This window comes from Pristiophorus japonicus, chromosome 8 (assembly GCF_044704955.1).
Source record: "Pristiophorus japonicus isolate sPriJap1 chromosome 8, sPriJap1.hap1, whole genome shotgun sequence".
In the NCBI taxonomy this organism is placed as follows: Eukaryota; Metazoa; Chordata; class Chondrichthyes; family Pristiophoridae; genus Pristiophorus; species Pristiophorus japonicus.
Genome location: NC_091984.1, coordinates 200,989,614 through 201,005,871, shown reverse-complemented (window position 1 = coordinate 201,005,871; position 16,258 = coordinate 200,989,614). Strand labels below are relative to the sequence as shown.

At 43.0% G+C, this 16,258-nt stretch overlaps 1 protein-coding gene across 1 annotated transcript in view; it reads right to left on the bottom strand.

Moving 5' to 3' along the window:
* Positions 1-7,945, bottom strand: part of LOC139269241 (transmembrane protein 132D) — a 1,017,604-nt gene extending 1,009,659 nt beyond the window's left edge. The window contains exon 1 of the mRNA XM_070888330.1: positions 7,651-7,945. Within this exon, the coding sequence (XP_070744431.1) occupies positions 7,651-7,945 (295 nt within the window). The remainder of the gene's footprint in view (positions 1-7,650) is intronic.
* Between the last annotated feature and the right edge of the window lie 8,313 nt (positions 7,946-16,258).

Below are 16,258 nucleotides of genomic sequence, written 5' to 3'. Positions count from 1 at the left end.
AATGGGATGAGGTCCTACAAACTGAATTTAGCGAGCTAGGAGTTAAATTAAAAAGTAGGATCTCAAAGGTAGTAATCTCAGGATTGCTACCAGTGCCTCATGCTAGTCAGAGTAGGAATTGCAGGATAGCTTAGATGGATATGTGGCTTTAGGATTGTTGCAAGGAGGAGGGATTAAAATTGGAACCGGTTCTGGGGGAGGTGGGGCCAGTACAAACTGGACAGTCTGCAGTGGGCAGGATCGGAACCAATGTCCTAGGCAGAGTGTTTGCTAGTGCTGTTGGGGAGGGGTTAAACTAACATGGCAGGGGGATGGGAACCTATGCAGGGAGGCAGAGGGGAGTAAAAAGGGGGCAGAAGCAAAAGGTAGAAAGGAGAAAAGCAAGAGTGGAGAGCAGGGAAATCAAGGGCAAAAATCAAAAAGGGCCACATTACAACATAATTCTAAAAGGACAAAGAGTGTTAAAAAACAAGCCTGAAGGCTCGGAGTCTCAATGCGAGGAGCATTCGTAATAAGGTGGACGAATAAACTGCGCAGATAGCTGTTAACGGATATGATGTAATTGGGATTACGGAGACATGGTAACCAAGGCTGGGAACTCAACATCCAAGGGTATTCAATATTCAGGAAGGATAGACAGGTAGGAAAAGGAGGTGGGGATGCATTAATGGTTAAAGAGGTTAACGCAATATTAAGGAAGGACTTTAGCTTGGATGATGTGGAATCTATATACGTAGAGCTGTGAAACACCAAAGGGCAGAAAACGTTAGTGGGAGTTGTGTACAGACCACCAAACAGTAGTAGGGAGGCTGGGGATGGCATCAAACAGGAAATTAGGGATACATGCAATAAGGGTACAGCAGTTATCATGGGTGACTTTAATCTACATATAGATTGGGCTAACCAAACTGGTAGCAATACAGTGGAGGAGGATTTCCTGGAGTGTATAAGGGATGGTTTTCTAGACCAATATGTTGAGGAACCAACTAGAGAGCAGGCCATCCTAGACTGGGTCTTGTGTAATGAGAGAGGATTAATTAGCAATCTGGTTGTGCGTAGCCCCTTGGGGGAAGAGTGACCATAACATGGTAGAGTTCTTCATTAAGATGAAGAGCGACACAGTTCATTCAGAGACTCGGGTCCTGAACTTAAAGAAAGGAAACTTTGATGGTATGAGACGTGAATTGGCTAGGATAGACTGGCGAATGATACTTAAAGAGTTGATGGTGGATAGGCAATGGCAGACATTTAAAGATCACAAGGATGAATTACAACGATTGTACATCCCTGTCGAGCGTAAAAATAAAACGGGGAAGGTGGCTCAACCGTGGCTAACAAGGGAAATTAGGGATAGTGTTAAATCCAAGGAAGAGGCATATAAATTGGCCAGAAAAACCCCAAACCTGAGGACTGGGAGAAATTTAGAATTCAGCAGAGGAGGACTAAGGGTTTAATTAGTAGGGGGGAAATAGAGTATGAGAGTAAGCTTGCAGGGAACATAAAAACTGACTGCAAAAGCTTCTATAGATATGTGAAGAGAAAAAGATTAGTGAAGACTAATCTAGGTCCCTTACAGTCAGAATCAGGTGAATTCATAATGGGAAACAAGGAAATGGCAGACCAATTGAACAAATACTTTGGTTCTGTCTTCACTAAGGAAGACACAAATAACCTCCCGAAAATATTAGGGGACCAAGGGTCTAGCGGGAAGGTGGAACTGATGGAAATCCTTATTAGTCAGGAAATGGTGTTAAGGAAACTGATGGGACTGAAGGCTGATAAATCCCCAGGGCCTGATAGTCTGCATCCCAGAGCACTTAAGGAAGTGGCCCTAGAAATAGTAGATGCATTGGTGGTCATTTTCCAAAATTTCATGGAATTTGGATCAGTACCTATGGATTGGAGGGTAGCTAATGCAACCCCACTTTTTAAAAAAGGAGGGAGAGAGAAAACAGAGAATTAAAGACCAGTTAGCCTGATATTAGGTGGGGAAAATGCTGGAATCAATTATTAAAGATGTAATAGCAGTGCATTTGGAAAGCAGTAACAGGATTGGTCCAAGTCAGCATGGATTTATGAAAGGGAAATCATGCTTGATAAATCTTCCAGAGTTTTTTGAGGATGTAACTAGTAGAGTGGATAAGGGAGAACCAGTGGATGGCGTGTATTTGGACTTTCAAAAGGCTTTTGACAAGGTCCCACACAAAAGATTAGTGTGCAAAATTAAGGCACATGGTAATGGAGGTAATGTATTGATGTGGATAGAGAACTGGTTGGCAGACAGAAAGCAAAGAATGGGAATAAAGGGGTCCTTTTCAGAATGGCAGGCAGTGTCTAGTGGAGTGCCGCAAGGTTTAGTGCTGGGACCCCAGCTATTTACAGTATAAATTAATGATTTAGACCAAGGAATTGAATGTAATATCTCCAAGTTTGCAGATGACACTAAGCTGGGTGGCAGTATGAGCTGTGAGATTGATGCTAAGAGGCTGCAGGTTGACTTGGACAGGTTAGGTGAATGGGCAAATGCATGGCAGATGCAGTATAATGTAGATAAATGTGAGGTTATCCACTTTGGTGGCAAAAACAGGAAGGCAGATTATTATCTGAATGGTGACAGATTAGTAAAAGGGGAGGTGCAACAAGACCTGAGTGTCATGGTCCATCAGTCACTGAAGGTAGGCATGCAGGTACAGCAGGCAGTAAAGAAAGCAAATGGCATGCTGGCCTTCATAGCGAGAGGATTTGAGTATAGGAGCAGGGAGGTCTTACTGCAGTTGTACAGGACCTTGGTGAGACCACACCTTGAGTACTGTGTGCAGTTTTGGTCACAAGAGGAGGGTGGCGGCAGAGAGTGAGCAGCATCATGAGAGGAGGGCAGTGGCTGAGAGCGAGCAGCGGCAGAGAGCGAGCTGCAGTTGCAGCAGAGGCAGGAAGTAAACAAAGAAGTAAAAAGTAATAGAAGTGTGATGTCACAGCCAAGAGGGTAAGTGATTGGCTGGCTGATTGGTGAATAGTTTTTCTTTTTTCTTTATATTTTTTCTTTTTCTTATCAGTAGGAAACCTTTGTCATTGTTGCCAAATTAAGTTAATTAATTAATTTAAGGGTTAAGCATGCCAATTGAGCACAGTGCCATGTCATGCTCCTCCTGTGCAATGTGGTAAATCAGGGACACTTCTAGTGTTCCTGGCTACTATGTGTGCGGGAAATGTGTCCAACTGCAGCTCCTGACAAACCGCATTACGGAACTGGAGCTGCAGGTGGATTCACTCTGGAGCATCCGCGATGCTGAGGATGTCATGGATAGCATGTTTAGAGAGTTGGTCACACCACAGACAAAGGGTACAAAGGCAGATAGGGAATGGGTGACCATCAGGCAGAGCAGTAGTAGGAAGGTAGTGCAGGAGTCCCCTGCGGTCATCTCCTTCCAAAACAGATATACCGCTTTGGATACTGGGGGAGATGGCTCATCAGGGGAATGCAGCAGCAGCCAGGTTCATGGCACCATGGGTGGCTCTGCTGCACAGGAGGGCAGGAAAAAGAGTGGGAGAGCAATAGTGGTAGGGGACTCTATTGTAAGGGGAATAGATAGGCGTTTCTGTGGCCACAAACAAGACTCCAGGATGGTATGTTGCCTCCCTGGTGCAAGGGTCAAGGATGTCTCGGAGCGGCTGCAGGGCATTCTGGAGGGGAAGGGCGAACAGCCAGTTGTCGTGGTGCATATAGGTACCAACGATATAAGTAAAAAGTGGGATGAGGTCCTACAAGCTGAATTTAGGGAGCTAGGAGTTAAATTAAAAAGTAGGACCTCAAAGATAGTAATCACTATCACCAGTGTCACGTGCTAGTCAGAGTAGAAATAGCAGAATAGCTGAGATGAATACATGGCTTGAGGAATGGTGCAAGAGGGAGGGATTCAAATTCCTGGGACATTGGAATCGGTTCTGGGGGAGGTGGGACCAGTACAAACCGGACGGTCTGCACCTGGACAGGACCGAAACCAATGTCCTAGGGGGAGTGTTTGCTAGTGGTGTTGGGGAGGATTTGAACTAATATGGCAGGGGGATGGGAAACTATGCAGGGAGACAGAGGGAAATAAAATGAGGTCAGAAGCAAAAGGTAGAAAGGAGAAAAGTAAAAGTGGAGGGCAGAAAAATCAAAGAGAAAGATCAAAAAGGGCCACATTACAGTATAATTCTAAAAGGAAAAGAATGTTAAAAAAACAAGCCTGAAGGCTCTATGCCTCAATGCGAGGAGCATTCGTAATAAGGTGGATGAATTAACTGCGCAGATAGCGGTAAACGGATATGATGTAATTGGGATTACGGAGACATGGCTCCAGGGTGACCAAGGCTGGGAATTCAACATCCAGGGGTATTCAATATTCAGGAAAGATAGACAGAAAGGAAAAGGAGGTGGGTAGCGTTCTGGTTAAAGAGGAGATTAACGCAATATTAAGGAAGGACATTAGCGTGGATGATGTGGAATCTCTATGGGTAGAGCTGTGGAACACCAAAGGGCAAAAAACGCCAGTGGGAGTTGTGTACAGACCATCAAACAGTAGTAGTGAGGTTGGGGACAGCATCAAACAGGAAATTAGGGATGCGTGCAGTAAGGGTACAGCTGTTATCATGGGTGACTTTAATCTACATATAGATTGGGCTAACCAAACTGGTAGCAATACAGTGGAGGAGGATTTCCTGGAGTGTATAAGGGATGGTTTTCTAGACCAATATGTCGAGGAACCAACTGGAGAACTGGCCATCCTAGACTGGGTGTTGTGTAATGAGAGAGGATTAATTAGCAATCTTGTTGTGTGAGGCGCCTTGGGGAAGAGTGACCATAATATGGTAGAATTTTTCATTAAGATGGAAAGTGACACAGTTAATACAGAGACTAAATCCTGAACTTAAAGAAAGGTAACTTCGACGGTATGAGACATGAATTGGCTAAGATAGAGTGGCGAATGATACTAAAAGGGTTGACGGTGGATAGGCAATGGCAGACATTTAAAGATCATATGGATGAACTTCAACAATTGTACCTCCCTGTCTGGAGTAAAAATAAAATGGGGAAGGTGGCTCAACCGTGGCTAACAAGGGAAATTAGGGATAGTGTTAAATCCAAGGAAGAGGCATATAAATTGGCCAAAAAAAGCAGCAATTCTGAGGACTGAGAGAAATTTAGAATTCAGCAGAGGAGGACTAAGGGTTTAATTAGTAGGGGGGAAATAGAGTATGACAGTAAGCTTGCAGGGAACATAAAATCTGACTGCAAAAGCTTCTACAGATACGTGAAGAGAAAAAGATTAGTGAAGACAAATGTAGGTCCCTTACATTCAGAATCAGGTGAAGTCATAATGGAGAACAAAGAAATGTCAGACCAATTGAACAAATACTTTGGTTCTGTCTTCATTAAGGAAGACAGAAATAACCTTCCGGAAATATTAGGGGAACGAGGGTCAAACGAGAAGGGGGAACTGAAGGAAATCCTTATTAGTCACAAATTGTGTTAGGGAAATTGATGGGATTGAAGGCCTATAAATACCCAGGGCCTGATAGTCTGCATCCCAGAGTACTTAAGGAAGTGGCTCTAGAAATAGTGGATGCATTGGTGGTCATTTTCCAACATTCTATAGACTCTGGATCAGTTTCTATGGACTGGAAGGTAGCTAATGTAACCCCATTTTTTTAAAAAGGAGGGAGAGAGAAAACAGGGAATTATAGGTGGGGAAAATGTTGGAATCAATTATTAAAGATATAATAGCAGCGCATTTGGAAAGCAGTGACAGGATCGGTCCAAGTCAGCATGGATTTATGAAAGGGAAATCATGCTTGACAAATCTTCTGGAATTGTTTGAGGATGTAACTAATAGAGTGGACAAGGGGGAGCCAGTGGATGTGGTGTATTTGGACTTTCAAAAGGCTTTTGACAAGGTCCCACGTAAGAGATTAGTGTGCAAAATTAAAGCACATGGTATTGGGGGTAATGTACTGATGTGGGTAGAGAACTGATTTGCACACAGGAAGCAGAGAATAGGAATAAACGGGTCCCTTTTCAGAATGGCAGGCAGTGGCTAGTGGGGTACCGCAAGGTTCAGTGCTGGGACCCCAGCTATTTACAATATACATTAATGATTTAGATGAAGGAATTGAATGTAATATCTCCAAGTTTACAGATGACACTAAGCTGGGTGGCAGTGTGAGCTGTGAGGAGGATGCTAAGAGGCTGCAGGGTGACTTGGACTGGTTAGGTGAGTGGGCAAATACATGGCAGATGCAGTATAATGTCGATAAATGTGAGGTTATCCACTTTGGTGGTAAAACAGGAAGGCTGATTATTTTCTGAATGGTAACAGATTGGTAAAGGGGAGGTGCAAGGAGACCTGGGTGTCATGGTACACCAGTCATTGAAGGTTGGTATAAAGGTGCAGCAGGCGGTGAAGAAGGCAAATGGCATGTTGGCCTTCATAGCGCGAGGATTCGAGTGTAGGAGCAGGGAAGTCTTACTACAGTTGTACAGGGCCTTGGTAAGGTCATACCTTGAATATTGTGTAGAGTTTTGGTCTCCTAATCTGAGGAAGATATTCTTGCTATTGAGCGAGTGCAGTGAAGGTTCACCAGACTAATTCCCGGGATGGCAGGACTGACATAAGAAGAAAGACTGCATTGGCAAGACTTATACTTACTGGAATTTAGAAGATTATGAGGGGATCTCATAGAAAAATATAAAATTATGATGGGATTGGACAGGTTAGATGCAGGAAGAATGTTCCCGACGTTGGGGAAGTCCAGAACCAGGGGTCACAGACTAAGGATAAGGGGTAAGCCATTTAGGGCCGAGATGAGGAGAAACCTTTTCACCCAGAGAGTGGTGAACCTGTGGAATTCTCGACCACAGAAAGTTGTTGAGTCCAGTTCATTAGATATATTCAAGTGGGAGTTAGATGTGGCCCTTAAGGCTAAGGGGATCAGGAGATATGGAGAGAAGGCAGGGGTGGGGTACTGAGGTTGCATGTTCAGCCATGATCATATTTAATGGTGGTGCAGGCTCGAAGGGCGAATGGCCTGCTCCTGCACCTATTTTCTATATTTCTATATGTATTCAAAAGGCTCTGCATTTATGATAAATTGCTTTTTGATACAAAAAAAATACAGATTTCAGGAAGAACAAAAAATCCATATACAGGTACTTATTAAAATATATTCATATTCATATATGTAGGAATGTATTTCTTGATGCACTGTATTATCTGAATTTGTTTATGTTTCAGTAGGGAATTATATTTAAGTATTCTACTTCCATTCTTGATTGCATTTCCAAGTATGAAATTCAGCATTAATAAAATAACATTTTTTTTCAAAATCAAAGTAAAAATTGAAGCAGCTGCTAAATATGGGTGCAGAGTAATGGATTACCAAAATACGGGCATTTCTAATGTGCAAAATGTTCTTACTTTAATATCCAATCCTGTCATTTTTCTGTTTAAAAAAAATCCCAAAATCCTATCTATCAAGGTTATTCAAATTAAATTATCTTAAACTTGGATTAAAATGGAACATTCATTATTATTTGCCGTTGGGTTTCACAAAGGGGAAATATGTATGTCTTCTCCCAAAACTAATGGCCCGAGGCTTAAAGCCACATGTTACAGGCACTATGATTAATCCTAGCACTTGGTGGTTGCAGGTTTCCGGACTTCTGCTTGGAGCGTATACAAATGGCTTGTGATGTTAGTGTTACAGTGCAGTTTGAGTCGCTCTCCGAACTTAGCCAAACACTTTCTGAATGAGTTGCATACTTTGTTGCTATGATAACCGGTTCTCTGCTGCCCTTTTGTTGCTGTGGTAAACCTTCGCGGGCATCAGTTGCTTGGCAGTATTGTCCCCAAATGGCAATTGTTGGCACGTGAGCTTCAATAGTGAACATCGACAGGTAATCAGCCATGGCAAGGATCAGAGTTGAGCCTGGTCCTGCCTTCATCTGATGTCCACCAATGTGCACTTTTAGTGGGGATAGGGCAAGCCTGACTGATTTCCCTTTCCTCACACAGGGGTACCATTGTCAATTGTAGCACCATACCCAACACCCTGGCTGTGATAAGCCAACTCATACCCAGACCAAGGATCAAGGATGCCCAACCACACAACACCAGATTTACTGATTCCTGTGCTGGAATTTATTCAAATAGAAAGAAGTGCTGCCCTCGTTGGCACTTAAACGACTGGTGCAGTGAGCCGAGCAGGAGATGGCTGACAGCTGGATTGTTGTCAGCAACACCCAAAGGACCCCAATCCAAATGTGCAAGATGAAAAAAGCTGCCAAGATAAGGTTTCCAGAACAGCTTTCTGTGAATCTCTGCCAAGTAGCTGCCCCATGTATGCACGCCACAAAGTATTTATTCTTAAACCTGCAACTGTTCTACTGCTATCCCAGCCAAAGCCTTCATGCAATCTTACAGCTCTTTGAATGTTTGCCATGCAAGGCAATTCTGCAGTATAGCACAAATGCAAACTGCAAGTTACATCTGACACTGGGATTCACAAATCAAATCTTTCTCACACAACCCATCGACATCATGCACGTTCAGTTAGTAACACACAGACTGGGCTGCAGGTTGGGTGTACATCTGTCAATGTAAGTGCTCTTTAATCTTGCATCTTTAATCAAGACTAATTCTCCACGAGCATGACAAGATGGCCATACTAAGAGAGAGCAGATCCAAACTGAAGAAGGGGTCAGAAATTACAAGCCCTCAACTCCATTGGAAGAGCTATGTTGGGCCAGAAGCCAATCAAGGAAGCAGAGGAAGTTGAAGTTGGGAGCTCCCTCCGGGCTTGGAGCTCGTACCAGTCTGCTCTCGCCCTGTCATTCACTCTATAAAGGGGCTAACAGGGTTAAATTATGAGGTCAGGCTGCAAAGACTAGGCTTGTATTCCCTCGAGCATAGAAGATTAAGGGCTAATCCAATTGAGCTGTTCAAGGTGATTAAAGGATTTGATAAGGTAGATAGAGAGAAACTATTTCCTCTGGTAGGAGAGTCTAGAACAAGGATGCATTACCTTAAAGCTCATCCTAGGCCATTCAGGGGAACAGTCAGGAAGCACTTCTTCATACTAACGTCAGTGGAATTCTACAACTCTCTCCCCCAAAAAGCTGTTGAGGCTGAGGGTCAATCGAAAATTTCAAAACTGAGATTGATAGATTTTTGTTAGGCAAGGGTATTAAGTGTTACGGAACCAATGTGGGTAGATGGAATTAAGATCAGCCATGATCTAATTGAATGGCGGAACAGGTTCAAGGGGCTGAATGGACTCCTCCTGTTCATATGTTCCCATGCTGCAATACAAGCAATGTTTGAAGATGTCTCTTGGAGCCAGCATTATGACTGAAGATCGTCTTGTGTTTTTGAAGGCCCAAAAGAACAGCCTGCCAACAACTGTAGTGGCTCCAAGCAAGCCAGCACCTCGTCACTCTCACCAACTTTCACAGGTATCAGCACAGCAAGACACATTGCAGAGAATTTAGATAGTGAGCATGAGGAGCTATCAGCAGGTAAGTCAGAGTGCACAGTTGAGGAGAAGCAGAGGCAGCAGAGGAGAAGTAGGAACCTGCTGCCCAACAGGCAATTCTGTTTCTTCCTCAGCTGCTGTGTCATGGGATTTAAACCTCACAGGCTTTGCATATATAAGAAAAGAATTCTGACTGAGCAGGAATTACCTAAATCGACATAGGATTACATAGGATATATAGCAAACAGGCCATTCGGCCCAACCAGTCCATGCCAGCATTTATGTTCCACTCGAGCCTTCTCTAGTCTTTCTTCATCTAATTCTACCAGCATAACCCTCTATTCCCTTCTCCCTTGTCTAGCCTCCTCTTAAATGCAGCGATACTATTCGCTTCAACCACTCCCTGTGGTAGCGAGTTCCACATTCTCTCCAATCTCTGGGTAAAGAAGTTCCTTCTGAATTCCCTATTTGATTTCTTGGTGACGATCTTATATTGATGGCCTCCAGTTTTGCTTTTCCCCACAAGTGGAAACACTCTCTCTGTATCCACTCAATCAAAACCTTTCATAATTTTAAAGACCTCTATTAGGTCAGCCCTCAGCCATCTCTTTTCAAGAGAAAAGAGACCCAGCCTGTTCATCATTTCCTGATATGTGTACCCTCACATTTCTGGTATCATCCTTGTAAATTTTCTCTGCATCCTCTTCAGTGCCTCTATATCCTTTTTATAATAGGGCGACCAGAATTGTGCACAATATTCCAAGGTTCGATACAAGTTTAGTATAACTTCTCTACTTTTCAATTCAATCCCTCTCGAAATAAACCCTACTGCTTGGTTTGCTATTGTTATAGCCTTGATAACCTGTGTCACTACTTTCAGTGATTTATGTATTTGTACTCTGAAATCTCTTTGCTCGTCTACTCCACTTAAGATTCAGATTTTCCAAGTAATATGTGACCATCCTCCTATTTTTCTTACCAAAATATAATACCTCACATTGAATTTAATTTGCCAATTATATGCCCATTCTTCAACGTTATTAATATCTTCTTGTAATTTGTTGCAGTCCTCCTCAGTATTGACTAGCCCCCCACACCCCACCCTCAATTTCGTGTCCTCTGCAAATTTTTTGATTCCAAAGTCTGAATCGTTAATATAAATTGTGAACAACAGTGGTCCCAGCACTGATCCTTGTGGAACACCACTACCCACCTTCTGCCACTGTGAATAGCTACCCTTTACCCCAACTCTCTGCTTTCTGCCTTGAAGCCAGTTAGTTATCCATTCTGCTACTTGTCCCCTGACTCCACATACTCTGACCTTGTTCATTAATCTACTATGTGGTATCGTATTGAAGGCCTTTTGAAAATCTAGATAAATTACATCTACTGCATTACTCTTATCTACTCTCTCTGTTACATCTTCAAAAAATTTGATGAGGTTGGTCTAGCAAGACTTTTCCTTTTGAAATCCATGCTGTCTATTCACTATTATATTTTTGGTTTCTAGATGTTCTTCTACTTTCTTCTTGAGTAGAGATTATATATTTTTTCCTACCACTGATGGTCAGCTGACTGGTCTGTCCAAAATAAGTTGCAAGGTCTGGCTAGTCATGTACAGGTGTCCACTAGTTGCATCTGTGCATTCAAAGAGGAAGGATTCTCAGCACTGGAGTCTAATGTGGAAATTCTGGCTTCAACATGGCTTGAGACAGGGATTGTATGCAGATCAGTAGACATGTCGAAGGAATTCCGAGCAAAATAAAGAGATGAAACGGCTGTTTCAAAGCCCATCCAGAACTTCCAGCATCCCTGTGCAAGTCTCAGTTGATATACCAGAAAATGTACTGGACCATCCAGACACAGCAACAGAAGACATGGCTGAATCAGATGCAAAACCATCTGAAGACTCTACACAAGGAGGTATAGGGACACCTCAATCTCAGCCATCTCCCACTGAAACACAACATTACTTGAAAGACATAGGTTCGAAGTTAAAAGTCACACAAAATACATCAACAGTACAGGGAATTACTATGGGAAAAGCACCAACGTCTTATATTCAGCTCAACTGAGAACTGAAAGCAATGCTGATAGCTTTCCGACATTTCCATCTGCTCATCCTTGTTTTCAAATCTTCCCATGGTCTCGCCCCTCCCCATCTCTGCGATCTTCTCCAGTCCCACAACGCCTCCCGAGATATCTGTGCTCCTCTATTTCTGCCCTCTTCAGCATCGCTGATTATAATCGCTCAACCATTGGTGGTTGTGCCTTCTGTTGCCTAGGCCCTAAGCTCTGGAATTACCCCCCTAAACCTCTCCACCTGTCTACCTCTCTTTCCTCCTTTAAGATGCTCCTTAAAACCTACCTCTTTGACCAAGCTTTTAGTCACCTGCCCTAATATCTCCTTAAATAGCTCGATGTTATATTTTTTAATCATTATAATACTGCTGGGAAGTGCCTTGGGACGTTTTACTACGTTAAAAGCGCTATAAAAATACAGGTTGTTGTTGTTGTAGCATGCAACAGACGCCCTCCTCGAGCTGTACTCATTAGTATATGTCCATTGAAGGCAATCATGTAATCTGTGCGAGAACGCACGCAAGCAGCAAGGCAGCAGTGTGATGATTTCAAACCCTGCACTCACTGGGTGGGAAGCAAACAAATTCAGGGACTTGCAATTTTCCTGCCTTCTTATACACAATTTCAGCAATTCTAGGGTTATGTGTTTAAATACATTGAGTCGGATTTTGCTGTGAGTGGTGAATGAACACTCTATAGACTTGCCCTTTCCCATAGATTTTCTGTGGGGTTTTGCACGGCAAGATTCTGTCAGCCAAAGCGCCCTCTACAGGGCATCTGGGACCTGTGTGAACAGGACAAGAAACTGCAGCTCCTGAATCAATCAGACGGAAGAATTGTTCACAAGCAGCACAGAGCCAGAACCAGGAACTCTCAGTTAGAATAGTGAATTCAATGTCACATCAGGTGCAGAAAGCGATTAGAGAGTGAAAGAAAGATTGGAATGAGAGAGATAAGAGACAGAAAGTGAAAAGTATTTAAATAAAAAAAAAATCTCCAACAATAATTAAAATCTGATGGAATGAGACTTCACATTTGTAACAGTTAATTTTCAGTGTCGGAGAGGTTGTTTGGCAATAATTAAGACTTGTCACACTGTTAAAAGGGTACTTAGACTGGAATGGACAAGCCTTAGCTTTTTAAAACAAATTTAGTTCACGGCGTTCAATACATTTGGAGAGAGAGCCAGTTGGCGAGATGCCATTTTCGGGAAGCCTCTGGAGCAATGTTGCATCTCGGACAGCAACTTCCGGATCTCCGCGTTTAACTACACATGTACGGTTGCCAGAAGTTGCTGTCCGATTTACGCATAAATAACTGTTCACCTCACCGGTATTTTCACAGCAAAGTCTGGCCCAATGAAACACTTTGACTAGCCTGGTACATTTAACAGTATCGCTGGATCTTCACCAGACTGGGTCACTTGGTCACCTTTCAACATAGTGTGCTACAGGATAGATGGTGGAGACATACAAAGTGAGTTCCATTGAAGAGCTGGCACTGCACTGTAAAGTGAGAATAGCACTGTATAGTTGCAATGTCAGAAATTAAGTTCCACTTGTGCAAAGATTCATCTGTCAGTATGACCCATTTTCCACTTTTAATCCATAAGATGAGTAATAGATTTCCAGATCATATCTTGACCTCTTTGAAAAGGTTAATCTCCACTTCATGCAATATGTTTTTATCAAGACAAGCTTTGATAATCCTCAAATACTAAGGGTGACATGGGGGACGCAAAGAGGAGACAGAAAGATTTACTAGTAATGTCAAATATAAGAAGTCATCCCTCATAAAATCAAAGACATTCAACCAGAAATACGAGAGAGAAGTAAATTATTTGTGCTCAGAATGCTGGAGGTGAACCTGTAAACATACAAACTGGATGCATTTCTCCAAGAGGCCAGGAATTATTGGCCAAGTTTTGGATTCAGTAATGAACGAAGAAGGTACATTTTACAAGGCCCCAGTCCTGCACAGAGCCTGACTGGAGGGCCGCACAATCGGCAAACATCAGTTCTGCAGACCTGTGCGCCAGGCAAAAACCGACTGCATTTCATGGTGAAGAATCTTTGGGGGGCGGAGTGAGAAAATGTGTGCAGGCCCGGGAAAGCCTCATTGAAGGGTTAAATGTTCAGCAAATTCCTATCTCACTGGATTACATTTGCTTTGGGTGTCCTCCATCCCAGCACTGAGCTGGCGCATATGAAATGGGCATGAATGATCCTGTGAGCTTGCCTGCCCCATCTTCTTAAAGGTAGATCATTGCTGCTGAATTTGATTGAAAATTGATTGTTTTGGGGGTTAAAATTCATGTTTTGCTCAATTTTGATCCCTGCAGTAGTTGTATTTGCTGGGACTGTGCCTCTTTTTGCATGTTTCTCGCCTTTTGTTGCTACTTCCCCCACAGTACTCTTGGTTGCTGCTGAAAACTAAACATCATCATCATAGGCGGTCCCTCATATCGAGGATGACTTGCTACCACTCCAAAAAAGGATGAGTTCTCATGTGTTTCAATGAAGGATCTAATATTCCAGGTCCCGAACTACATGTTGAAGGGTGGAAGATGCCTGTGCGTGGATTTTTTTTAACGTGTGGTGGCCATTGCACACCAGCCACCACATGGGCTTGACTGAGCTACGTCTTGGTCCAGTGGCAAGGGTTAACCAGGACGACTGGGGACCAGCTCTGCTGCACAGACCTAGTATGCACAAATATCGCAATGTGTACTGGCCCGTGCTGCCCCTGGGCCCATGCCTCTTCTGGGACTCGATCACGAGAGTTGAAAGCTAAACAACGCCATGCAAAGTGACGAGGATGAGAATTCCTTTGCAGGTTCTGATAAGAGCTGCAGGAATGAAATGAAGGCAACCAGTTAATGACAACGAGTGCAGGTGCAATGATGCGCAAGGTGTTCTGTCCATACCTACCAATGCCCCAGGATCTAGATTTACAGACATGGCCACATCTAATTGGACTAAAATAAAAAGTCAATAATTTATTCGTAACTTACTGTTGAGTCATGGTACTGGAGAGGTTGGTACTTAAAGTAAACCTGAGACAGGTTAAAACAGGGGTTTAAAAATTCCTAATATAATATGTAATGTCTTAGTTACATTGTAAACATAGCTGGCCCCAAATTTCCTGTGGCTGGAGAGGGTACAAGTCTGCTTTATGGATGGGGCAGGAGAGTAGCTGAAATATGGGCCACAAAGGAATTCTCATCCTCTTTACTTCACTCTTCTGAGATCCTGCTTCATTTGGTCCAGATATTTAAATTCTGGTGGAGGGGGCAGGCAATGGGCAGATCTTCCGTCTGCTTTCTCTATGTCATACGAACTTCTCAAGGGGTGTTCCTGGGCTTCCTCGGATAATTCCTCCCTTGATGCCTCAGGGGTACTTACTTCTGTTGAGGCCAGGTGCAAGTCCATTTGAGGTCAACTAAAGGCCCCAAACCTTTACTACAGTAACTAAATCAATTCCGGAAGGAATCAATGACCTTCCCTGGAGTACCTCCAGTGAGAGCCGAAGAGTTGCAATAAATTGTTTGTATTTGGCTCATTTGGGGGAGGACTTCACTCGGCCTTATAATGGGCGGATCAGCTCGAGCCAAGGTACCCGTCACAGATGCACTCTTCCAGGTTCTGCTGGCCGCCCCAACTATGCCAACGACCCCATCCCCGTAATTTGGAAAGTTGTATCCGGCTTCAGGCAAGGGTAGGCAAGGGGTTCCACTCCACCATAGTGGAACAGGGCCTCAAACATTTTTTAGGCCTGCTATGTTTAGGATGCTGCTGATACACATCAAACCCTAAGAAAATATTACCTTCAAGTTTAACTTGCCACAGGTTTACTTTAAGTAGCATACTTAGTTTTTAAAATGGCCCATTTTCTATGCACTTTGATTACATTTCCAATAATCAAGTGGTTGTTTTAAGGCTTCATATCGTGCAGGACATCAAGTAATAGCAATGTACATGATGTACCTATGGGTTGATTTTATTCTCTTTGAACCAGTGTAAAACTGCATTTAAAAAAAAACAGACTTGCAAAATAATGTCGAAGTATAACACATCATTTTTATATTATGGGATGGATCAGTTCTCTCCTGGAGGATTCTTTTCTCTTAACTTGGAATAATGAAAGCATTCAGTCCAATTTTCTCCTGTGGAATCCATCAGTACAGTCCCTGTGGACTTTATTAATTATAATAACCAAAGTGATAAACTACTATTTTGACAAGCAGAACCTAAAACTTAAAAAATATTAGACATTCAGCAAGAGCGTGAAGGCTTGACAAACAAAGATCTATTGGGCCCAAATTTGGCCAGGTGTTGCTCTATTTTTTTTGGAGCAACTTGATTTTTCTGGAGTATCTTCAAAATCCCCATTCTGCACATTTAATTTGTGCCAGTGTATGTGAGTTAGTTAGGAATTTTTTTAGTTTAGTTTTTTTTTCTCAAAAGGGCGCATTACATGCCACCTACGTCTGCTTTGGCCATTTAAGCCAGCTTGGAAAGCTAATAGTTGCTCCAAACTAACTTAGGCCAGCGTATGTGGCCCGCACAGAAAACCCTTGCGGAGAGTTAAGAAATCAGCGCAGGTAGCCAGAGATTGGGGGGTGGGGGGAGGGAAGTGAGAGGACCTTGCAAAGCACTAAACACCT